General features: G+C 50.0%; 1 protein-coding gene across 1 annotated transcript in view; it reads right to left on the bottom strand.

The window, feature by feature from the left end:
• Window positions 1-767: 767 nt before the first annotated feature.
• FAM227A (family with sequence similarity 227 member A) overlaps window positions 768-20,465 on the bottom strand; it is a 39,018-nt gene continuing 19,320 nt past the window's right edge. The window contains 9 exon segments of the mRNA XM_045834774.1: window positions 768-828; window positions 1,438-1,569; window positions 6,417-6,554; window positions 8,105-8,257; window positions 10,061-10,218; window positions 11,742-11,836; window positions 12,456-12,573; window positions 14,592-14,656; window positions 15,408-15,524. Of these exon segments, the coding sequence (XP_045690730.1) occupies window positions 768-828; window positions 1,438-1,569; window positions 6,417-6,554; window positions 8,105-8,257; window positions 10,061-10,218; window positions 11,742-11,836; window positions 12,456-12,573; window positions 14,592-14,656; window positions 15,408-15,524 (1,037 nt within the window).

Here is a 20,465-nt window from a genome sequence, read left to right as displayed (position 1 = left end):
AACATTTACTGGCCCTGGCTGGCATAGCTCAGTGGATTGAGTGCAGGCTGCAAAACAAAGTGTCGCAGGTTCGATTCCCAATCAGGGTATATACCTGGGTTGCAGGCCATGACCCCCAGCAACCGCATGTTGATGTTTCTCTCTCTCTCTCTCTTTCTCCCTCCCTTCCCTCTCTAAAAATAAATAAATGAAATCTTTAAAAAATTTACTTATTTGCATTAGGCAGTATTCTAAGTGTTTTACAAATATTAACCAATTTAGTTCTTATAACAACTTTATGCTATACATACTATTATTATCACCATTTTACAAATTTGCTGAATCCCTACTATGTGCCAGCCACAGGAGCAGGTAGGTGCAGGATATTCAATGCCGAGTGAGACAAAGCCCCTGCACTTGGAAGACTGACAGGAGAGAGAGGAACACAGACGTCTCCGGACCTATTCAGTGGAGCGTGTGCCATCAAGCACAGATTACAAAACAGGTCGGGACGGCCGAGCTGGGCTCTCGGGGTCGAGTAAGAACCAGCCGGGTGAACACGTGTCTACGGCACGTTCAGGGAAGAGGAAAGGGCAACGAGGGCTTGCTAACATGGGCTGAACTGACTGGTCTCCCCGCCACTGTACAGTGGACGCTAAAAAGAATAGTATGCATGAGCTACTCCTAACCCGGAAGATTCCCCAGCCCCCCAAAAAGCTGATGAGACTTTCTTCATGTTAAGCTCACCTCTTCAGCCCTCTCTTAGGCTGCAGCTCGGGCCCTGGGTTCTAACTGCTAGAGCCTGGGGAGTAGTCGTCGCTGAGCGTCTCTGTGAACTGGCTGCCTTCGCTGAAAAATGAGAACGAAACATCCCATTACCTCCCAGGAATGCCGTGACAGTTAAACACTGCATGGGTCATGCCTGGAACAGAGTAAGGACCGGGCCCACATGAGCACTGAACAATTCCAGCCATGGAGAAAACCCTGCTGTGTGCCACTGCACAAGGTGCTGCACCACTGCACCAGTAGGGGGCGCACGAGAGCCAACCACACATTGATGCTTCTCCCTCTCTTTCTCCTTCCCTCTCTAGAAATAAATAAATAAGTAAATAAATAAAATCTTTAAAAAAATAATAAATAAAGGTTATAATGAGGTCATGTTCCTAAAGTGTTTAGCTTAATGGTTGTTGGCACAGAGTAACCAGTTAATATATAAACATTATTATTGTTATAATTTAATATTTTTAGTGATAACATTTTAAATAAAATAATAGGTGACACAGTAAATGCATAAATAAATGTTGTCACCCATGCAAAAAACTCCCTACTCCTGTTTTTCACTCAGCCTAGGAAAAATCATTAATATAATGAGCTCTCTCCTCTATCCTGGGAATCATTATTTTTATTTTTCAGTCTTTGGCCGCAGTTTTCTTTTTCTCCTGGCATTGTGCTGCCTACCTGGAATCGGAAACATCAGACATGCTGCTGGGGCTTTCTATTTCCAGGGGAGAGAGGTCATCAGGGCTTGAACTTGAAAGTGGGATGGGAGGGTAGTTCAACTCCCGTCTCTCTCTCTCTGCCTTCTCCTTTCTGTAGGGAAACAAAAAAGACACCAACAGCAACCAGCTCAGAAACTCCAGTGTGATTTCTTCCAAGTTTCCCCTGGCATCTCGATGGGTGTGGAAAGAAAAGGTTTACAAACCAGTCACTAACGCTCGCGATCGAGACCAACTAAAGCGGAATGTTGATTACACCACAGTCACTCCCTCGTTCCTTTTCTAACAGTGCCCGAGGCCCTGCTGGGTGTCCGGCACCAGACTCAGCCCTGGGAAAACAAGGTCCCCTAGGACAGGATTCCAAACCTCGAGAACACACCTGCACTCTCGGGAGCTGGACGAGCACGCCTACGACTGGAGTGTGCTCTGAGGAGTGAAATCAGAAAAGAACGGGGCACGTAAGGGGGACCTCGCGCAGGCCAGTCAGGGGAGAATTCCGGGAAGGGGCACCTGAGCTGGGTTTTAAGGGATGAGCTTGATTAAGAAGTAGTTGAAGGAGAGTCAGGTCTGAGGGAGCAACAATAATACTGGTGAATTCGACTGTGTTGATTTTTATGCTTCTGAGCTGAGAATCTAAATGGATATCAGAAAGAGTGTTAATGAGTTGCCATTGATCCTGTAAGGTGGGTCTCAAGCTAAACTGCTATTGTCAAAAAACTGCAGTCTTTTTCTGGTTCAAAGGAAAATTCAAAGGAGAAGGTTTAAGATTGAAAAGTTTCTTTGGGTAAATTTTTCAACTCACTTAAGATTTGATTTCTTCATTTCTAAAATAAAGAGTATAACATCACCATTAAAATATTTAATATTTTGCCCTGGCTGGTGTGGCTCAATGGATTGAGCACTGGCCTGTAAACCAAAGGGTTGCTGGTTCAATTCCCAGTTGGGGCACATGCTTGGGTTGCAGGCCAGGTCCCCTTGTAGGGGGCACTCGAGAGGCAACCACATATTGATGTTTCTCTCACTTTCTCCTTCCCTTTCTCTAAAAAAATAAATAAAATCTTAAAAATTTTTAAATATTTTAACTCATTGTGGATTGAGTGCTGGCCTGAAAACCAGAGTGTCACTGGTTCGATTCCTGATCAGGCACATGCCTGGGTTGTGGGCCGGGTCCCCATGGTGGGCGCGTGAGAGGTGGCCACGCATTGATATTTCTCTCTCTTCCTCCCTCCCTTCCTTCCATTCTCTCTAAAAATAAAGGAATATAATCTTTTTTTAAAAATCCAGCAATTCATGATAAAAACTCAACAAACTAAAAATAGGGGGAACTACCTGATTTTGATAAAGACTATCTACCAAAAAAATGCAGCTAATGTCAAACTTAATGGTGAGAAGTCTTCAGCTTTCCCACTAAGGTCAGAATCAAGGCAAGGATATTCCCCCTCATCACTGATTTTTTCTCTTTAGTGATTGATTAATTGACTGCTGGATTTTTAGAAAGAGAGAGAGACAGACGCAGAGACAGACACAGAGACAGACACAGACAGACACAGAAACAGACACAGACACAGAGGCAGACACAGAGGCAGACACAGACAGACACAAAGACAGAGAGGCAGAGACAGACACAGACACAGACACAGACACAGAGACAGAGGAGGGGGTTAGCCCTCTTCCCCCTTTCCCTCGTCAGAGTGGCGGGTCTGGAAAAGAGACCGCGAGCTGGAACTCCGGCAGCCAACTTGATTGACTATGAGGGTCCCTGAGGAAGGAATGCAAGGGCTACAAAGATTTTGTTTGGCTTTTGTTTTCCAGAGAAATTAAAATAAAATGGCTTCAGGCTTGAGGATACTAGACCAGTAGAAAATAAAGTTAAGTGGAAGTCTGTCTACTAAATACAGGATCCCTACCCCCATTTCTTTCCTCTACTTCCAGAATGCCTCCAGCCAGGCGTACGCCCCATAGGCAAATGACTGGAGGATTCTTCTCCCACGAAACTGAATTGCTGCTGAGAAAACTTGCTGCTGAGAAAACGCAAGTAGATGCTGATACCTGAGGGTCTTTTAGCGAGAAGGCTGGCTTGCTTTCCTATTGGCAAATGGAGAGAGCGAGCCCACAAACTGAAAAGCCAGGCCTCTGATTCTTACTTCCACTGTCAGTTTTTTAGAGCTCTACTCTTACGTATAAACACAGCCCAGGATCATCTATAATTTAAGGGAAAACTCAAAGATGAAAGAGAGAGTTCAAAACAAGCAAATAAACAATAAGAAACCCCCCCCACAAAAATGCCTAAGAAAGATACCCATACAAATAATATGGGAGTCGGAAGAAACTTAAAAAATAAAGATTAACGCCCTGGCTGGTGTGGCTCAGTGGACTGAGTGCCAGCCTGTGAGTCTTGGGGTCACTGGTTCAATTCCTGGTCAGGGCACATACTGGACTGCTGGGCAGGTCCCCGCCTGGGGACTTGGGAGAAGCGGCTGTCAATGTCTCTCCCACGCATTGATACTTCTCTCCCTCCCTCTCCGCCCCCCCCAAAAAAATAAATAAAATCTTTAAAAAAATAAAGATTAACATCCTCAGTTATAGATGAAAATATCACATCCACAAAAAACAAGAAAATGCTATGAAAAAGGAACAGCCAAAATATAAGAGCAGACTCTAGGAAATTAATAATGAAGTAGAATTTTTAAAATTAAAAGAAATAGTGGAGGATAAGATGCAGACAGAAATTTACACAGATGTCAACGGAAGAATAAAGATAAGAAAATTAGAAAATCAGTCCAGGAAGCTCCAATAACCAAGTATAATCCAGAAAAACAGAGCTAGGGAAATGAAGGGAGGGAAATAATTAAATAATACAAATCCTTAGAATTGGAGGATGCCACTCTCCAGTCTGAGGGTTCCCAATCCCAGGGAAACATAGTAAGAAAAAGACTGACCCCAAGGTCATGGCTGTGAAATTCCAGGCCACTGGGGATGAAGACGATACCCTAAAACCTTCCCCCAAGAAAAAAGAAGAACATAGAACATTCAAGGCCATGGGAATCAGAACGGTGTCATGCTTTTCAACAAAATCTAAAAGGTAGGAAAAAATTTTGTTTTCAAAATTCTGTGGCAAATGGACTTTTAATTTAGAATTGTATTCCCAGCAAAAAACATCTGCCAAATATTAATCAAGAGCAAAATCATTTTGGACATGTAAATGACTGAAAAAACCTTCCCGTGGACCTTTTCTTAAAGAACTACTAGCAGATGTGTTCCAACAAAACGCGGAAGTAAAATAAGGAAGAAACAGACACGTGACCCGGGAAACGAGAGACTCCGACCGAATCAGCCGGACGAAGGGAAGTCCCGGGATGACGGCAGGACAGCTCCCAGACGGTCACCGTGGGCAGACCCAGAGCACATGTGTCTAGACTGGGGGGGGGGGGGGCCTGGGGAGAACTCCAAAATTGAAAAAAGAAAAGAAAGGAGCAGGAGAAATTAATAGAATGTCTCCCCACTTTTAGGATCTTCCACCACAACCTTTTCCCAGCCTTTGAAGTCTGCACCTGCTCGCAGTGGAGAGAAGAGAACAAGCAGCAAACTGCGCCTGCCTCTGAGGCGACCGCACTGTCTACAGAATATACGTAGAATGTATACGATACGTTTGAGACTATGGAAAATAATGCTGCTGAGTTTTCGACAGTTCTTAACAATCTGGAAGAAATGATCAACAGATTAGGTCACAGATGGAAAAAAATCAAGAAACACAATGTAAGCGTGTTATTTAGAAGAACAGAGGTAAGTTCCAGAGCTGAAGATCGACATTTCTGTGCAGCACACTCCCGGGTGGCCGCCTCTGGGCTACAGGACGGCAGGCTTCAGGGGTGGCCTGTGAGACCCCGAGGCCCCTCCGTTCCCTCCTCGGCTCTCCCTGGCTCCCCGACCTGCTGAAGGCAGGGGCAGGCCGCTAACTCTGGGCTCTACAAGTTGGCCAGAGTGGCAGCCCATTCGTTCTTTGTCACCACCTGCAAACCAACAGCGCTGACCGCTCCCTGCTGTGTCCCCTTTTGAAGTGTTCTCTTAGGACCTCCACAACATGTAGCAGGTCACCTATTTACATATCCTTTCCTCCTTCCAGACTGCGGGGACTTTTATTTCTCTGTATCCTGAGCACCTGGCATAGAAGGTCTTTAGTCAGTGTTTACTGGGCATGTCTGTGCCTCCATTCTCTATTCTGTAAAATGGGAGTGATGGTATCTAACAGGGTTTGATGAGATGCAGATCAAATAAAGCGGGCACAACGTCTCTGCCTGAGGGCACGCCACCCGTTCCACCCCGCGTCACTGACTGTGCCCCGCTCTCTCGGGCCTGGCACGGCACAGCGCGGCTTCTCCCCCGCACACGGTGCCGATGCAGACCGGGAGGGCAGGCCGCGGCCCACGCAGAGCAGTCAGAGACTCGGACGAGGTCTGGTGCCTGGGGGCCGGAGAGGAGTGCAACTCTTCCTTTGGGTCATACGCTATAAGGATACAGGCTTATCTCTGGCCGCCTTTCTTCTCTGGGAAAAGGGGCAGCTTGAAAAATAAACCAGCAGGCGGACAGAGGGCGACACAGGGAGGGAGACAGAGCCTGGAAATGTCACTGAGCCCTTAGGGCCGCCTGGCTACTGAAGCCACTGGCTTGTCCTCCGCTCATGCTCCTCTGAGCTGCTTTCCTGGCGCTTGCAAGCGAAGAGCTCCGGCTGATACAGTTTAGAATGCACAAACGCTTGGCACAGAGCGCGTACAGAATCATTGCTGCCTCTTTCTACGACCGCTAATAATAAAAATAAAATGAGAATGGAGGGAGTCGCACATAGAAGCGAGTGAACTTTTATGCGTTCTTCTCCACATGCTAAGGATTCTTCCGTTGTTCACGCACATTTCTACTTTTCCTCTGGTGTTTTCTCAAACCAACCTTAGGAGGAACGCGGTCTCCCTCTGGATGCTCCCTCGAGACTTCTTTTTCAGCCCCTCGTTGAGGGGGGACGGCTGGATGAACCTGTGGTTGGCCTTCTTCCTCTCCGCCTGTCTGCGGTCCACGTTCTTCAGCTCCCTGCGGGAAACCACAAGGGCACGGAGGGAGAGACTGAAGGGCCAGCACGGTCTTCCCTCTCGTATTTTTGTCCGTAAAGAGGGGCCCACATTCACAGCCACTCACTGCGTCTGCGCAGAGAAACCGGACAGAGAGCTGCCCACACAGCAGCAACGCGGCCGCGTCTGTGTGCCACAGGGGCCGTCCGCCGTGGGGACAGAGAGGAAAACGGGCGGTCCCCGACCTCAAGGGGCACATATGCAAATTAGGAAGAGAGCTGAGGGACTCCACAGTCTGCAAGGAGGCTGAAGCGTGAGCTTCGAGGGCGAGCTCAAATTCAAGTTCGGGCTCTGCCGCCTGCTAGGGGACCTCGGGCAAACTGTGTGACCTCTCCGTGCCAGTGTGCTCATCTGAGCACCTGCAGCGGTCACAGAGCCCGGGGCTGGGGAGGGGCTGGGGTTACCCCAGGTCAGGAGCTGGCACACAGGGAGGGCTCCATAAATGCCAGCCGTGTTTCGGGGGTAAATTTGGGGCACACAGAGCGGGGAACGCCGACTTGGGTCATGAGTGTATCAGCCGACTTCCGAAGTGTGAGCACACATTGACTTGAGGAAGAAGCAGGTCATGAGTGTTCAAAGTAGACAAAACCGCAATAAGTACATGTGTGAGAGGAGCGGGACGCTGGGTGCAGCTCCACCTGCGGGTGCACACTGGCTCTTCCTCCGCCGGCGGGGAGAACCCGGTGGTCACCAGCCGGCGGTGACACCGTCCTCCCCACAACCCCAGGTTCTGTCACTGCCAGGTGGAGCCGGGCGCTGAGCCGGACATCTCCTTTCATGCCCACGCCCACTCCGTGAGCACCACTGGGGGTGTCCCCGCTGTGCAGGTGGTCCGCAGGCCTCCCGGGGCAAACCGGCAGGGGACGGGGCAGCTGTGCCTGCGCCGCGGCCCGGCCTGCCTCGGGGCGAGCACGCTCACTGACGCGCCCTGCCAGGGAACTGATGTCCCGAAAGGGCCCTGGCCCACCTACAGGTAATGTTCCGCATCAGCAGTTGTCGCCTTCCGTTTGTTATGGCTACCATTTAAAACATTTAAAATTTGAAAATACATAAAGTTTATATATAAAAGTACAGAAAGTAGCACACTGAACACTCCTCTAACTTCAACAGTTACCAACAGAAGGTCCATCTCGACTCATCCACTGCCCCCTTTTGCCCCCCGTCCCCACACGGGCTATTTCAGAGCAAATCGCAGGCACCATGTCATTCTACCCAGAAACACTTCATTACGGACGTCTCTAAGACGACTCCTTAAAAATAGCTATGAAACTATTACAATCTCCTTTCAAAGGGAGCACGGCAATAAAAGGAATTCCCTAATATCATCTAAAACCCAGCCGATGTTCTGATAAAACGATCTGGTCTCTGTTATTGTGGAGTTCGCATTCTGACCATTAGAAAGCTCCGTGTGCTTAAGATGTTACAGGGCCAGCCCCGCGATGAAAAACTGCTCCGATGAGCTACGGAAGACAAGTGCTGGAACCCCACCGCCCCCCGGAGGCCCCCAGATACCTGCGGAAGGTGTCCTGCAGGTCCCTCAGGTACTCATCGAAGTAGGTCCACTCACTCCAGTAGAGAAGGCTCAGCTGCCGCAGGGCGTCCTTTCGCTTCTCCATGTTGCACAGGGTCATGCTGATGACGTCAGCATAGGTCAGGCTGGACTCGGTGGCCTTCACGGTCAAGGAGAACCCACCCTGCGGTCGTAGCTGACTCTCGGTGTTATCAGGGTAGGGGGGTGGTGCGTGCCTGGGGTGTGGGGAGGAAGGGCGGGGAGACCGCCAAGTGGGGAAACTGTCTGTCTGTGGAGGGGGCAGCGGGAGCCTGAGCAGGAAGCAACTCTCTGCTCTTTGACCTTGACCCGCTTTGGGAGGAGGCCGTCTTCCCCGTGGCCAGGCCACTCCCCAGCTCTGAATAGAGCCCTTCTCTCTTCCCGCTGATGCAAGGGCTAGGCGATGCTTTCTAAGACTGTTGCCTAAAAGTCTCACTCTGTTATCTTAGTGGCGGATAGGAAGGAACTGCAACTTCTTCTCTCCTTTCAGGTCCAAGGCCTCGTTGTCCCGCTCGTGTTGTTTGTTGAAAGATTTCCTCTGCCTGCCGTCACCACCCCCTCCACCCCGCCCCTCCTGGATGGGTCAGAACCTCAGCTGCACTTGTCGCTTGTTGCGGGCGCCCAGACAAGACGTAAGTCACCCTTTGTGTCTCCACTTCCTCATCTATAGAACTTGTCTATATATTTTAACATATCCCTACCTTAGACGATGGCAGTAATAATAATGAGAGTTATTATTTATTTAGTTCCAGCTGTATGCCCCTCAATCCTGGTCACTACACCGCTGGCCTGGTTTAACTACCCTTATTTTAGGAAAGAGACAGCAACACAGATACTGAGCTCAGGGCTGAGCTGTGCACCTGAGCTCTGAAGGCCGCGGGTTGCTGGGGGCAGCGGGGTGAAGGGGGGGACTCAGACCCGGGCCCTGTATCGCCAACCCAGGCTTCTTCCACTACATTGCACAATCCTGACAGACCGACAGGTGCTATAAGGAACAGCACTTTATAACAATGAAGTGCAGAGAATTGTGGGTAGTTATTCTCTGCCTATAGACATGTAAACAGGTTAGCGGATATGAAGCGCTGAATGGCAGCAGCTATAAGCCCTACCTAGTTCGTTACGGAAGCTCCTCCATCCCATGGGGAGCTACATGTCGCTGGGGACCGTTCAGGCACTTGTTGCCCGCCAGGCACCACAGGAAGCCTTGACCTCTGTCGTGCCTGCACTCTGCGGAACAGGCCTATGGGGAAGGGACAGTCATCCCCCGTTTACAGACGAGAAAGTGAGGCTCGGAGGGAAGCTAGAACTTGTCCAAGAGCACTCAGCTGGTAAGCAGCTGAGTGGGTTCCTGAGTCCGTTAGGACACGGCAGACCCTCTGTGGGAAACTGCCGAGACTCGGGCCACTGACACGTCACAGCTGCTTTCTTAAGGTCTGAGCTCCTCATACCAGATCTTTAGGGTAAATGCCAGTGGGGCCAGGACTGTGCTGGTGTGTCTGGGGGAGGGGTGTGTGCGAAAAGGGTGTTAGAAAAAACACACACCTAGACACTGAAATCCTGCTCAGTACATACTGCAGGGTCCCTGAGCACCTGGGAGGCATCACTGAGTGGCCAGGTATGTGAGAGTATCCAGGTAACGCTTCCATTCTGGTTCATGGAAGGAACTTTGCACACAGGCTCATTTGGCTTGCGCAGGGTCCCACACGGCCAGCTCGTGAGGCAGACAAGGATCTAAATGAGCAAGATTCTGACCCTGAGGCGTCTATCAATGGAGGCTTCTATCAACGGCAACTGCTCTGTGCCAGGCGCTGTATTAAGGGCTGGATGCCTCTCCTCTCCCCTCTCCCTTACCCTTGCTTCCGGGCAGAGGAAGCAGGGGCCTGGAGTAACATGCATCCTGCCCGTGCAGGAAAGGATATGGGATGCTCTTGCTTTTCTCCTTCCGGGTTATCAGCACGTCTTGGCCGCTGTGCCGCAGGGTGACGTAGTTCAGGAGGAAGTACACGATCAGAGGGCTCTTCCCGTAAATGTTAAAGAGGCTGGAAGTCAGCTCGGGGTTTTTGCAGGCAGGGTGGGACTGAGCAGAAAAGAGAGGGGGAAAAAAAGAGGGAGTGTAAAGGCACTCATGTCCTTTGACCTGGTACCTCCAGTTTTGGGGCGCTCTCCTAAGGAAGGTGGACAAAATAAAGAAAAACGGTTTAGGCACAGAGATGTTTACTGCAGGCACTTTTACTATAACAAAGTATCAGAGTAACAGTCATGAAATTATTAATATCCCTAACGGAAGGTATAGTATGCCACTATTCAAATGTTTAGGAAGAGTTGGCATTAAAATATTGTTTCAGATATAATAGATTAAAACAAGATGCAAAATTGAGTAGATAATATTACATATATGAAATAAATATTTGAAATAATTCAATTAAAAAAATAAGCAAAGCCCTGGCTGGCATAGCTCAGTGGATTGAGCGCAGGCTGTGAACCAAAGTATCGCAGGTTTGATTCACAGCCAGGGTACATGCCTGGGTTGCAGGCCATGGCCCCCAGCAACCGCACATTGATGTTTCTCTCTCTCTCTCTCTCCCCCCCCCTTCCTTCCCTCTCTAAAAAAAATTAATAAAAATCTTAAAAAGAAAACGAAAAAAAAACCCCCACTAAGTTCTTAAAAAAATAGGCGAGAGACTGGAAGCACTGTTACCAAATATTTGAGGGACGACCACCACGCGTACCCTGTTCTAGGCACTGGAGACTCAGCTGAAAATAAGACAAATTCCGGCCCCTGTGGAGCTGGCCTTACAGTTGAAAGGAAAACAATAAACAAACCAAGAAACGGAAGAATACCAAGATATTGCGGAGTGAGTGCTTCAGATAAGACTCAGGCAGGGCAAGGGTGATGCGTGGTGAGGTGGGAGACTGGAGAGGGGGGGACCTTCTGTGGGGTGGGCAGGGAGGAAGGCCCTGAGGACAGGAGATCCCAGCAGATGCTGACGGGTGGGTGGGAAGAAGGGCTGCGCGATGTTCCAGGCAAGAGGGGCCCCCCGAGGCAGATGAGAGCCCCGTAAGGTAGCAGGGGGACAGAAACAAGGCTGGCGTGGTTCTAGAGGAGACTGTCCGGTGAAACTGAGCAGGGAACAGGGCTCTGGGCCCTAGAATCTTCTCTGAGTCATGGAAGCCACTGGAAAATCATGATCCAGGTACAACATAATTTGATTCATTTTCCTAAAGATCCCTTTGACTGGCGTGTGCAGAAATGATGGCAGTGGGCCAGAGTAGACGTGAGAAGGGCGGCTGGGAGGCCTCTGCAGGGGCTGGGGGAGCTGGCGGGTGGTGGGAAGAGAGTGAAAAGTGATCAAATACGGCCCTGACTGCTGTGGCTCAGTGGGCTGGGCAACGTCCAGCAAACCGAAAGGTCGCGGATTGGATTCCCGGTCAGGGCTCATGCCTGGGTTGAGGACCAGGTCCCCAGTTGCAAGGTGTGTGAGAAGCAACTGATTGATGGTTTTCTCCCTCTCTCTCTCCCTCCCTCCCTTCCCCTCTCTCTAAAAATAAATCAATAAAATCTTAAAAAATATAAAAATAAATTTCCAATCACGTGCCCACCTCCTTAGGACGCAAAGTCTCGTATAGTCTCGCTTCTGATATCCTCATGACTTGCTGTGTAGCTTTCCTCGAGACCCGAGTCTGACCCAAAGGCTCTGTCAATGCAACGGTGGCAGAAAAGGATCATTGGAGCTGGTGGCCGTCATAAGAAAGAGCACCCGGCAGACCCCAGTTTCCTATGAGTGCGGAAAGGCCTGGGTGCGCTGGGACCCCTGGGAGATTCCGGAGGAAGTAGCTCAGGTAAAGTCACACAATTTCACCCCATTCGATCCCGCGGCCCCATAGGGCGAGCCACGCTTCTTGTTTCCAAGAGAACTATGAATAACTTTTCCTTTGATGGCATTGGCCCCCCTGGGAAGTCACTCAGTCCCCTCTATAGATTAACAGCCAGGCACGAATCAGCTCCTGCCTTCTGATGGGGAGAGGGGCGGTAACCACGTCTGGGATTTATTTCCTGCCGTCCCACAGCCCCGGTCCCCACAGATGTCAGCGCTGCGCTGCATTCCTCGTTAGGGAAGCGGGACTTAACCAGACCTTGCGAACTGAAAACACACGCACGCCCTCGCCCAAAGCGTGACTCGGTGCCAAGGCCCAGGTAGAAACTGGGTGTAAACTAGGGTGACAAACTACGTTGAAACAAACCCGAGAAACGAGGGATACGGAGATAATAACTGAGTCCAAAGCTTACATTTCTCTTTCACGTGATTGACGTACCTTTCATGGTATTCTGTACTGGGGGGGTGTCCTCCGAAGTCTTCTTGGATACAGAGTCTTTCTCGCTGTTTGAAATCGCACTAGTAGACTCCGGGGGAGAGGGAAAAAACAGAACAAACTCAGTACAAGTGGCAGTGAGAGGAATACAAACAAACATACCCGCTATTTCCCAGGTATTTCTGATCGTCCTTGTAGAGGGACGGCTTTCAGGCACGGCCGGACAACTCGGCGCTCCATCCGGCAGCGCGGTGGGCGGAAGTGGTGGAGGGAGAAAACGCAGGGGCTGCGGCCGGCGGCCAGCTGGGGTTCCGGCTCCCGCCCTCCGCGCAGGTCTCGCTGGCCTCGGTTCCCGCACGGGTTCTTATGAAGTCGGCGAACGCACGCAACGTGCGCCGTGAGCAGCGCAGCCATCGCTCACGCAATCACCACGCCTCCTTCCGCAAACATGCGGTTGAGCCACTACTATTGTGTCTGGCACTGGGAAGACCCTGAAACCTGGCCCCTTTCCAGAGGAGCTCCCGGTCTAGCAGGGGAGGTAACAGTAAGTAGACGATTATGCTAAGGTGTGGAAAGTACCACGTACTTATTAGAACTAGGTAGAAATTTCCTTCCCACATGAGTCTGCTGGGATAAGTCCTTAGAGCCTCTGACTTATTCTGGCTCCTGGTCCCACCTTTGCTAAGACAGAACCCTTGTTTTTAGGGTCCAAAATGGCAGCTAGAGCTCCAGTCATCACGTTCGCCTTCCAGGCAGCAGAATGGAGAAAATGGCAAAGAGGCAAAGGAGTCATATGAGCTCTTAAGGCTCCCAGGAACTGCCACACGCACGTCCACCTATACCTCATTAGCTGGATCGTAGTCACACGGCTACACAGGGATGTGGGGGCGGGGGCTAGGAAGTGAAATCTTTTATCTGGCTAGGTACGGGCCCGGACAAACCCCAGAGGTGCTCCTTCTGCAGAGGTAGGGGACAGCAGACGTTGTGGCGCAACTAATAGCAGGCCAGAGCGGCACGAGCGGAGCATCCTAAGGCGGCAGAGTGGGGGACACTTGATTCTGTCTGGGGGAGAGCTGGAGGGTTTCCAAGCAGAGAAGCCACTTTTGTTCTGCCTTCAAGGATGAGTAGGAGTTTAGTGACGCTAAACAGATGGCCCACCCAGTGGCACATGAGCAGTTCACCAGCCTCAACAAGCACCGCTTGGCTTTCGTGTAAGTGTATCTGAACAGGAGGAAGAAGGCTGAACGGACTTCCCATGCACCAGGCAGCTGGCTGTCCGACAGCTACTGATGTTTACAGTGATGAAGGCCTCTGCCTCTCTGCCCAGTAACCACTGGGGCGTGTTAGAGAGAAAACACTCCCAGGACTCAGTGAAGAAGCATCATGCTCATCCTTAGCAGGCCTCAGCGCTACAGCAGAGCAGAGCATAAACGCGGAGTAGACTCTGGCAGCACGATGATGCAGAAGGAGCCCAGGCTGACAGCATCCCCGTGTCTGCTGAGGTCAGCTGTGTGGCCTGGGGCAAGTGCTTCGCCTCTTTGAGTATTTCTTCCCGTGCCAGAGACAGATCACCATCGCCGACCTCGCAGGAGTGTTGGAAAGGACTAGCGAGGATATACATGAACAAATCTGCATGGGGGGCGCGGACACTTTTCCATCTGGCCTCGTGTCATGACCAGCGACCACCCCCCAGGTGTATGAGGCTGGGCGACCATTGCTGGGATGGGGGCTAAAATCAGACTGCTCGGGGCCCCTCCCCACCACGGGGCAGAGGACATGGGACCCTTCTACCCACAAGATCACCCTGCAGCTCAGATTCTGTGCGCTGAGAGCTCGTCTGCGGTGGGGCAGAGCAGCAGGAGAGCCAGGGTGAGATTCTACAGGGGGCGCCTGGAGACATGAAAGGGGAACGGGCTTTGAGATCTCGTGTTGGTGGGTATGGGCACACGCTGGAGGGACTGGGGTCAGCGCTGTCATTGACCCTGACGGTCCCCGTGCCCTGGCACTCGGGAAAATCCAGGGCGCGAGAGGACGGGGCAGGGAGTGCAGAGATGTGGGGCTGGCCAGAAGCCACTGAAGCTCGTGGGGGCTCCGAGGGGTCCGGGTTTGCGCCTCCCTCCTCACCTGAAGACCGGGGACTTTCTTGCTCAGGGCAGTCTTCTGCAAAGAGGATGTCTTAGAAGTGAGTAAGGATCGCTCTCGTCCTAGGGAAGAGACAGAGATGTTTATCAATTCCTCCCTGTGCTGGTGTGACCCCGCAGACTCCGAGCTTTGAGACGGCCCCCTCCCTGGACGCCACAGCCACAGCCACAGCAACAGCAACAGCAAGAGAACTGGCCCCAGGCAAACCAGAACCACCAGTTGAGTGGCTGGACTGGGTACCCCTTCCCAGGCCTCTCAGCACCTGTATTCCCTGCCACGGCGCCCAGCCCCCCGCAGTGTCACTGTGTTGCCTGCATTTCCCAGGAGACTGCTGGTGGGGTCTGTGCTTGCCTCCGGTGTGCCCCCAGTGTCGACACGGTGTGGTGCCTGGCACGCGGCGCTCTGCACACGGCTGCTGAGTGCAGCAAGAAAGTGTGCCTTGGGAGAGTTGCTTCTCTGAACTCTATTTCCTCCTCTGTGGATTCAGTGTGTAGTTCGGCTCATTGTGAGGATTAAATAAAAAGGGCAAAGAGCTCAGCACGGTGCCTGCACACAGCAGACACGCAGTAACTGGCATCCACTGTAATGATATAAAGTACTGCCCCCACACCCCAACAATGATGCTGTGCCAACTCTCACTATGGTTAACAAATTAACGTTTCAGTCATCCTGGCGGCTAGTTCTGGGGATATACGTGAGACAGAACCTGGCCTGAGGATTTCAGTACTAAGGCCTTTCCCTGCCCCAGCTACACAGGGGCTGGGCGTGGCCTGGGCACTTCTGCCCAGCTGGGCAAAAGTCTGTGAGTGGTACCTTACTTACTCTTTATCCATCTTCTTCTATGCAACATTAATTCTTCTCTCAAGAATCTCTCTGGATCCAGTTTTGAGTAGTCCCAACTGTCATAGCTCTGTGAGCAAGGATATATACCTGAGAGGGAGTCAAAAATGATCAGGAAAACTGCAAAAGAGAACGGGGAGGCAGAAGACAGAGGCCTCTGAGGCGCCCCCTGCTGGCCATGGAGAGGCTGGGCTTCCAGAGAAGCATTATCCCCACCCCACACTGGCACTGTGGTCTTGGGTGTCCCTTCCTGTCTAGGAGGCTTTGGTCTCTGCATCTAGAAGATGCAGGAGGTGATGCCCACTCTGTCCTCCTGACAGCGTGGGTGTGAGGGTCCGATCAGAGCCCCCCAGGGACCTGTGAACCTGTGACGTGCTGCACAGATGCAAAGGCACTGTAATGACTTGTCTTCCTGTCTACCTCCTCTGCTTTTACTGAACTCTGAGCTCGCTGAGCACAGGTCTTATGTATCTTTCCACCTCCAGGGCTTAGTACTGAGCCCAGAACATGATGAATCCGTACTTAGTAAATTATGTTCAACCTATTATCACACTTAGCAAAGTACCAGAAATAGGTTCACCCTAAATATTTGATGGAGATGCTTATGGGACTAATGCTTTTCTTTTAAGGAAATGGAGTGTTTCAGGGTCTTGGCTTCTTGGAACCTGAACCCTCAGACATCAGAGGGACTCCAGTGTCTCCGTCGGGTATTCGGTTTAGGAAAGAAAAGACCAAGGGTTGATCGAGATAAAAGTCGAGCCTCTGTGCAGAGCTGTTTGCTGGACAAAGTCAGTAGACAGGAGGTTTGTTGTTAGTGGGGATGGATTAGGAGAAGGAGGCTCAGCCTTGGACAAAGGGGGGGACGTGATGGAGAAGCAGAGAAGAGGAGGCAGAAGGGCAGGGTGGCCAAAGACCTAGCGCTGCGGGGACTCGGTCTGAACGCCGGGGTCTCAATGGCTGCTCCCCATTTGTTCGCTGCCCAATGTCTTTGATCCCGAACACGTCGAGAGGATTAAGCGGGGGTGCAGAGAAGAGCTGGCGTGGTGGGCTATTGTCCTGAGACAGGCCTGCTTGCAACACTGGCCCTGAGCTGGCACCTGGGACCTGGGCTGGTAGACATTTTCTTATACTAATACAAACTTTCCCTAACTACCCAGAAGAAATGGATAAATAGGAAATCTGGACAAATAATGGGTAAGGAGACCGAGTCAGTAATTAAACCCCTCGCCCGACAGAGAAAAGCCCAAGACCAGATGGCTTCATACATAAATCTAATAAAATTTAAAGAATTAACTCCCCCCCTGGCTGGCATAGCTGAGTGGATTGAGCGCAGGCTGCAAACCAAAGTATCGCAGGTTCGATTCCCAGTCAGAGCACATGCCTGGGTTGCAGGCCATGGCCCCCATCAACTGCACATTGATGTTTCTCTCTCTCTTTCTCCCGTCCTTCCCTCTCTAAAAATAAATAAATAAAATCTTAAAAAAAAGAATCAACTCCAATCCTTCTTGAGTTATTCAGAAAAAATTGAAGGGAATACTCCCAAGCTCATTTTAGGAGACCAGCATTATACCGATACCAAAGCCAGCTAAGGGTACATTAAGAAAAGAAAATTACAGGCCACTATTCCTGATGAATATTGGTGACAAATTCTCAGCAAAACCCTAGCAGACAGAATTCAGCAGCACAGCAGGAGGACCACACACCACTATGAAGCGGGATTTACCCTTGGGGTGCCAGGAGAGGGTGACGTGCACACAGCAATAAATGTGAGACATCACATTAATAAATTGAAAGATAAAAACCACGCGTTCATCTCGATAGATGCAGAAAAAGCACCTAACAAAATTCAACATCCTTTCATAGTAAAAGCCCTCAAGAAGCTGGGCACAGGAGGAGCACACTTCAACACAACAAAGGCCACGGGTGGCGAGTCCGCGGCTACATCGCGCTCCACGGCGGAAGGTCTTCTTCTGGCATCAGGAGCCCAAACCCGGGTGGCCCGCCCCTCCCACTCCTCATCGACACAGTTCCAGGAGTCCCAGCCGGAGCACGAATAAGAAGTACAAAATATCCAAGTCAGAAAGGAAGAAGTAAAATCGTCTCCGTATGCTGATGGCTTGCTATTATATATAGAAAACCCTAAGGATTCCACAAATACCGTTAAAACGAATAAATGAATTCAGTAAAGTTTCAGGATATAAATCAATACGCAAAAATCAATTGTGCTTTTAGACACTAACAGAGAACTAGCTGAAAAAGAAATTTTAAAAAACCCATTTACAGTAACATCAGAAACAATAAAATACTTAGGAATAAATTTAGGTAAGGAATTAAAATATCTGTGTATTGAAAACTATTAGACATTGATGAAAGAAATTGAAGACACAAATAAACAGAAAGATATCCCATGTTCAGGGATCAGAAGAACTAATATTGTTAAAATGTCCTTACTACCCCAATCCATCTATAGATTCAATGCAGTCTCTATTGAAATTCCAAAGGCATTTTTTACAGAAGCAGAAAAAAAAAATCCTAAAATTTGTATGGATCCACAAAAGACCCTGAACTGCTGAAACAATCTTGAACAGAACAAATCTAGAGGCATCACATGCTGATTTTAAATGATGTTACAAAGCTATACGAATCAAAACAGTATGGCGTTGCCATTAAAACAGAAATACAGATCGATGACACAGAATTGGAAGTCCAGAAATAAACCCACACATATGCAGTCAACTACTTTTTGAAAAGAGAGCTGAGACTACCCAGTGGGGAAAGGACAGTCTCTTCAATAAACGGTGTTGGGAAAACTGAAAATTCACACGCAAAAAAATGAAATTAAACCCCTATCCTATACCACTTACAAAAATCAATTTAAAGTTGATTAAGAATGTAAGTGTAAAACCTGAAGCCATAGAACGCCTGGAATAAAACCTGGGGGAAAAGCTCTTTGACATTGGTCTTGGCAATGGTTTTTTTTGGATGTCACACCAAAGCACAAGCAACAAAAGTAAAAATAAACAAGGGGGACTATATCCAACTAAAAAGCTTCTACAGAGCAAGAGAAAAACCAAAATGAAAAGGCAACCTCCTGAATGGGAGGAAACATTTGCAAACCATACACCTGACATCCGATGAGGGCTTAATACTCAAAGCATATGAGGAACTCCTACAACTCAATAGCGAAACAAATAGGAAACAGGCAGAGGACCAGAACACACACTTTTCTGAAGAAGACACACAATGACCCAAAGTACAGGAAAACGTGCTCCGCATCACCACGGATCACAAGGAAATGCAAACCTGAACCACAGGGAGATGTTGCCTTACGCCCACGGGAGTGGCCGTCACCACAAAGGCAGGAGATGCACGCTGGTGGGGTGTGGGAGAAAGGGAACTCCGGTACTGACAGCGAGGACGTGACGCGGCACAACCACTCTGGGAAACAGTATGGGACTTTCTCGGAAAACTGAAAACAGAACTACCCCACAGCCCAGGGATCTCACTTCTGGATATGGAGCCACAGGAAATGGAATCACTCTCCTGAAGACGTACTGCACCTCCACATTCCCCGCGGCGTTACCGACAACAGCCAAGGCACGGAACCCCCGAACGCCCACCCATGGGTGGCGGGCAAAGAAGAGGAGGTGCACCCACACGCAGACTGTTACTCAACCATGAAAAGAAGGAAATCCCGCCGTCCGTGACAACACGGACAGACTCGGAGCACATTATGCTAAGGGGAATAAGTCAGAGAAAGACAGATACTGTATGATTTCACTTATGTTTAGAATCTTAAAAAGCTGAACTCAGTTTGTTTTTCATTTCCATGTCTCTGGTTCTATTTTGCTTGCTTGTTTGTTTTGCTGATTAGGTTTCACTTATAGGTGAGATCATATGGTGTTTGTCATTCACCACCTGCCTTGTGTCACTCAGCATAATGCTCTCCAGTTCCATCCATGCTGTCGCAAAGGTAGGAGCTCCTTAGGTAAGCAAAATAGAGCCAGAGACATGGAGATACAGAACAAACTGACAGTAACCAGAGGGGAGGGGGAAGGGGGAATGGGGCAAAGAAGGGGAAGGGTCATCAAGGAACATGTATAAAGGACTCGTGGACAAAGCCAAGGTTGGAGGAGGATTTAATGTGGGAGGTGGGGGTGGATAGGACAGGGGAGAGTAAGGGGAGTGCGGAATGGGGACAACTGTCATTGAACAACAACATTTTTTTTAAACTTTAATTTTCTTTCTTTTTTTTTAAGTGCCCTGACTGGGAATCGAACCAGCGGCCCTTTGGTTCTCAGGCTGGTACTTGATCCACTGAGCCATACCAGCCAGGGCCTAATTTTTTAAAAAGGTGAACTCAGAAGTGGAGAGTAGAACGGTGGCTGCCCGGAGCTGGTGGGTGGGGGTGGGGAGATGACGGTCAGAGGTACACACTTCCAGCTACGGGAGGGGCAGGGGCTCGGGACCAGACGCGCAGCACGCTGGCGGCTCACAGCACTGCACTGTCTACTTGAAACCTGCTGCGAGAGTGAGTCCTCAAAGCCCTCGTCGTAACAGCCCCCACGACAATGGGAACTGTGTGAGGTGAAGGACGTGTCAGCCAGCCGTGTTACGGTCAGCACTGTGCAATGAGCACATTTATCAGAGCATCACACGGTGCCTCAGGCTCACACAATGTCGCATGTCCCTCATATCTCAGTAAAGCCAGGGGGAGACGGTTTCCGTGGTGGGTAAGAGTGGTTCGCCGTGTAGAGACTGCTCGTAAAACGATGTGGTTTATGCCAAACACCCGCCCTCCAGACATTTGGGTACATGACATACAGCGGTGTCTACGTGACCAGTACCCAGCAAAAACCTTGGGTGCTGCTTCTCAAGTGAGATTCTGGCCAGAAATATCACACACATGTTGCTTCATTTCTGTGGCAGAAGGAGAGAGTTCTGCATAACTCCTCACGGGAGGGAAGGGAGTAAGGAAGCCTGCACGGGAACGCCCCCAGACTCCGCCTGTCTTTCCCCGTGAGCTGTGTA

Source organism: Phyllostomus hastatus, unplaced genomic scaffold (genome assembly GCF_019186645.2).
Source record: "Phyllostomus hastatus isolate PE091 unplaced genomic scaffold, TTU_PhHast_1.1 phas_contig_198, whole genome shotgun sequence".
NCBI classification, from domain to species: domain Eukaryota; kingdom Metazoa; phylum Chordata; class Mammalia; order Chiroptera; family Phyllostomidae; genus Phyllostomus; species Phyllostomus hastatus.
This window is presented reverse-complemented; position numbering and strand designations above follow the sequence as displayed.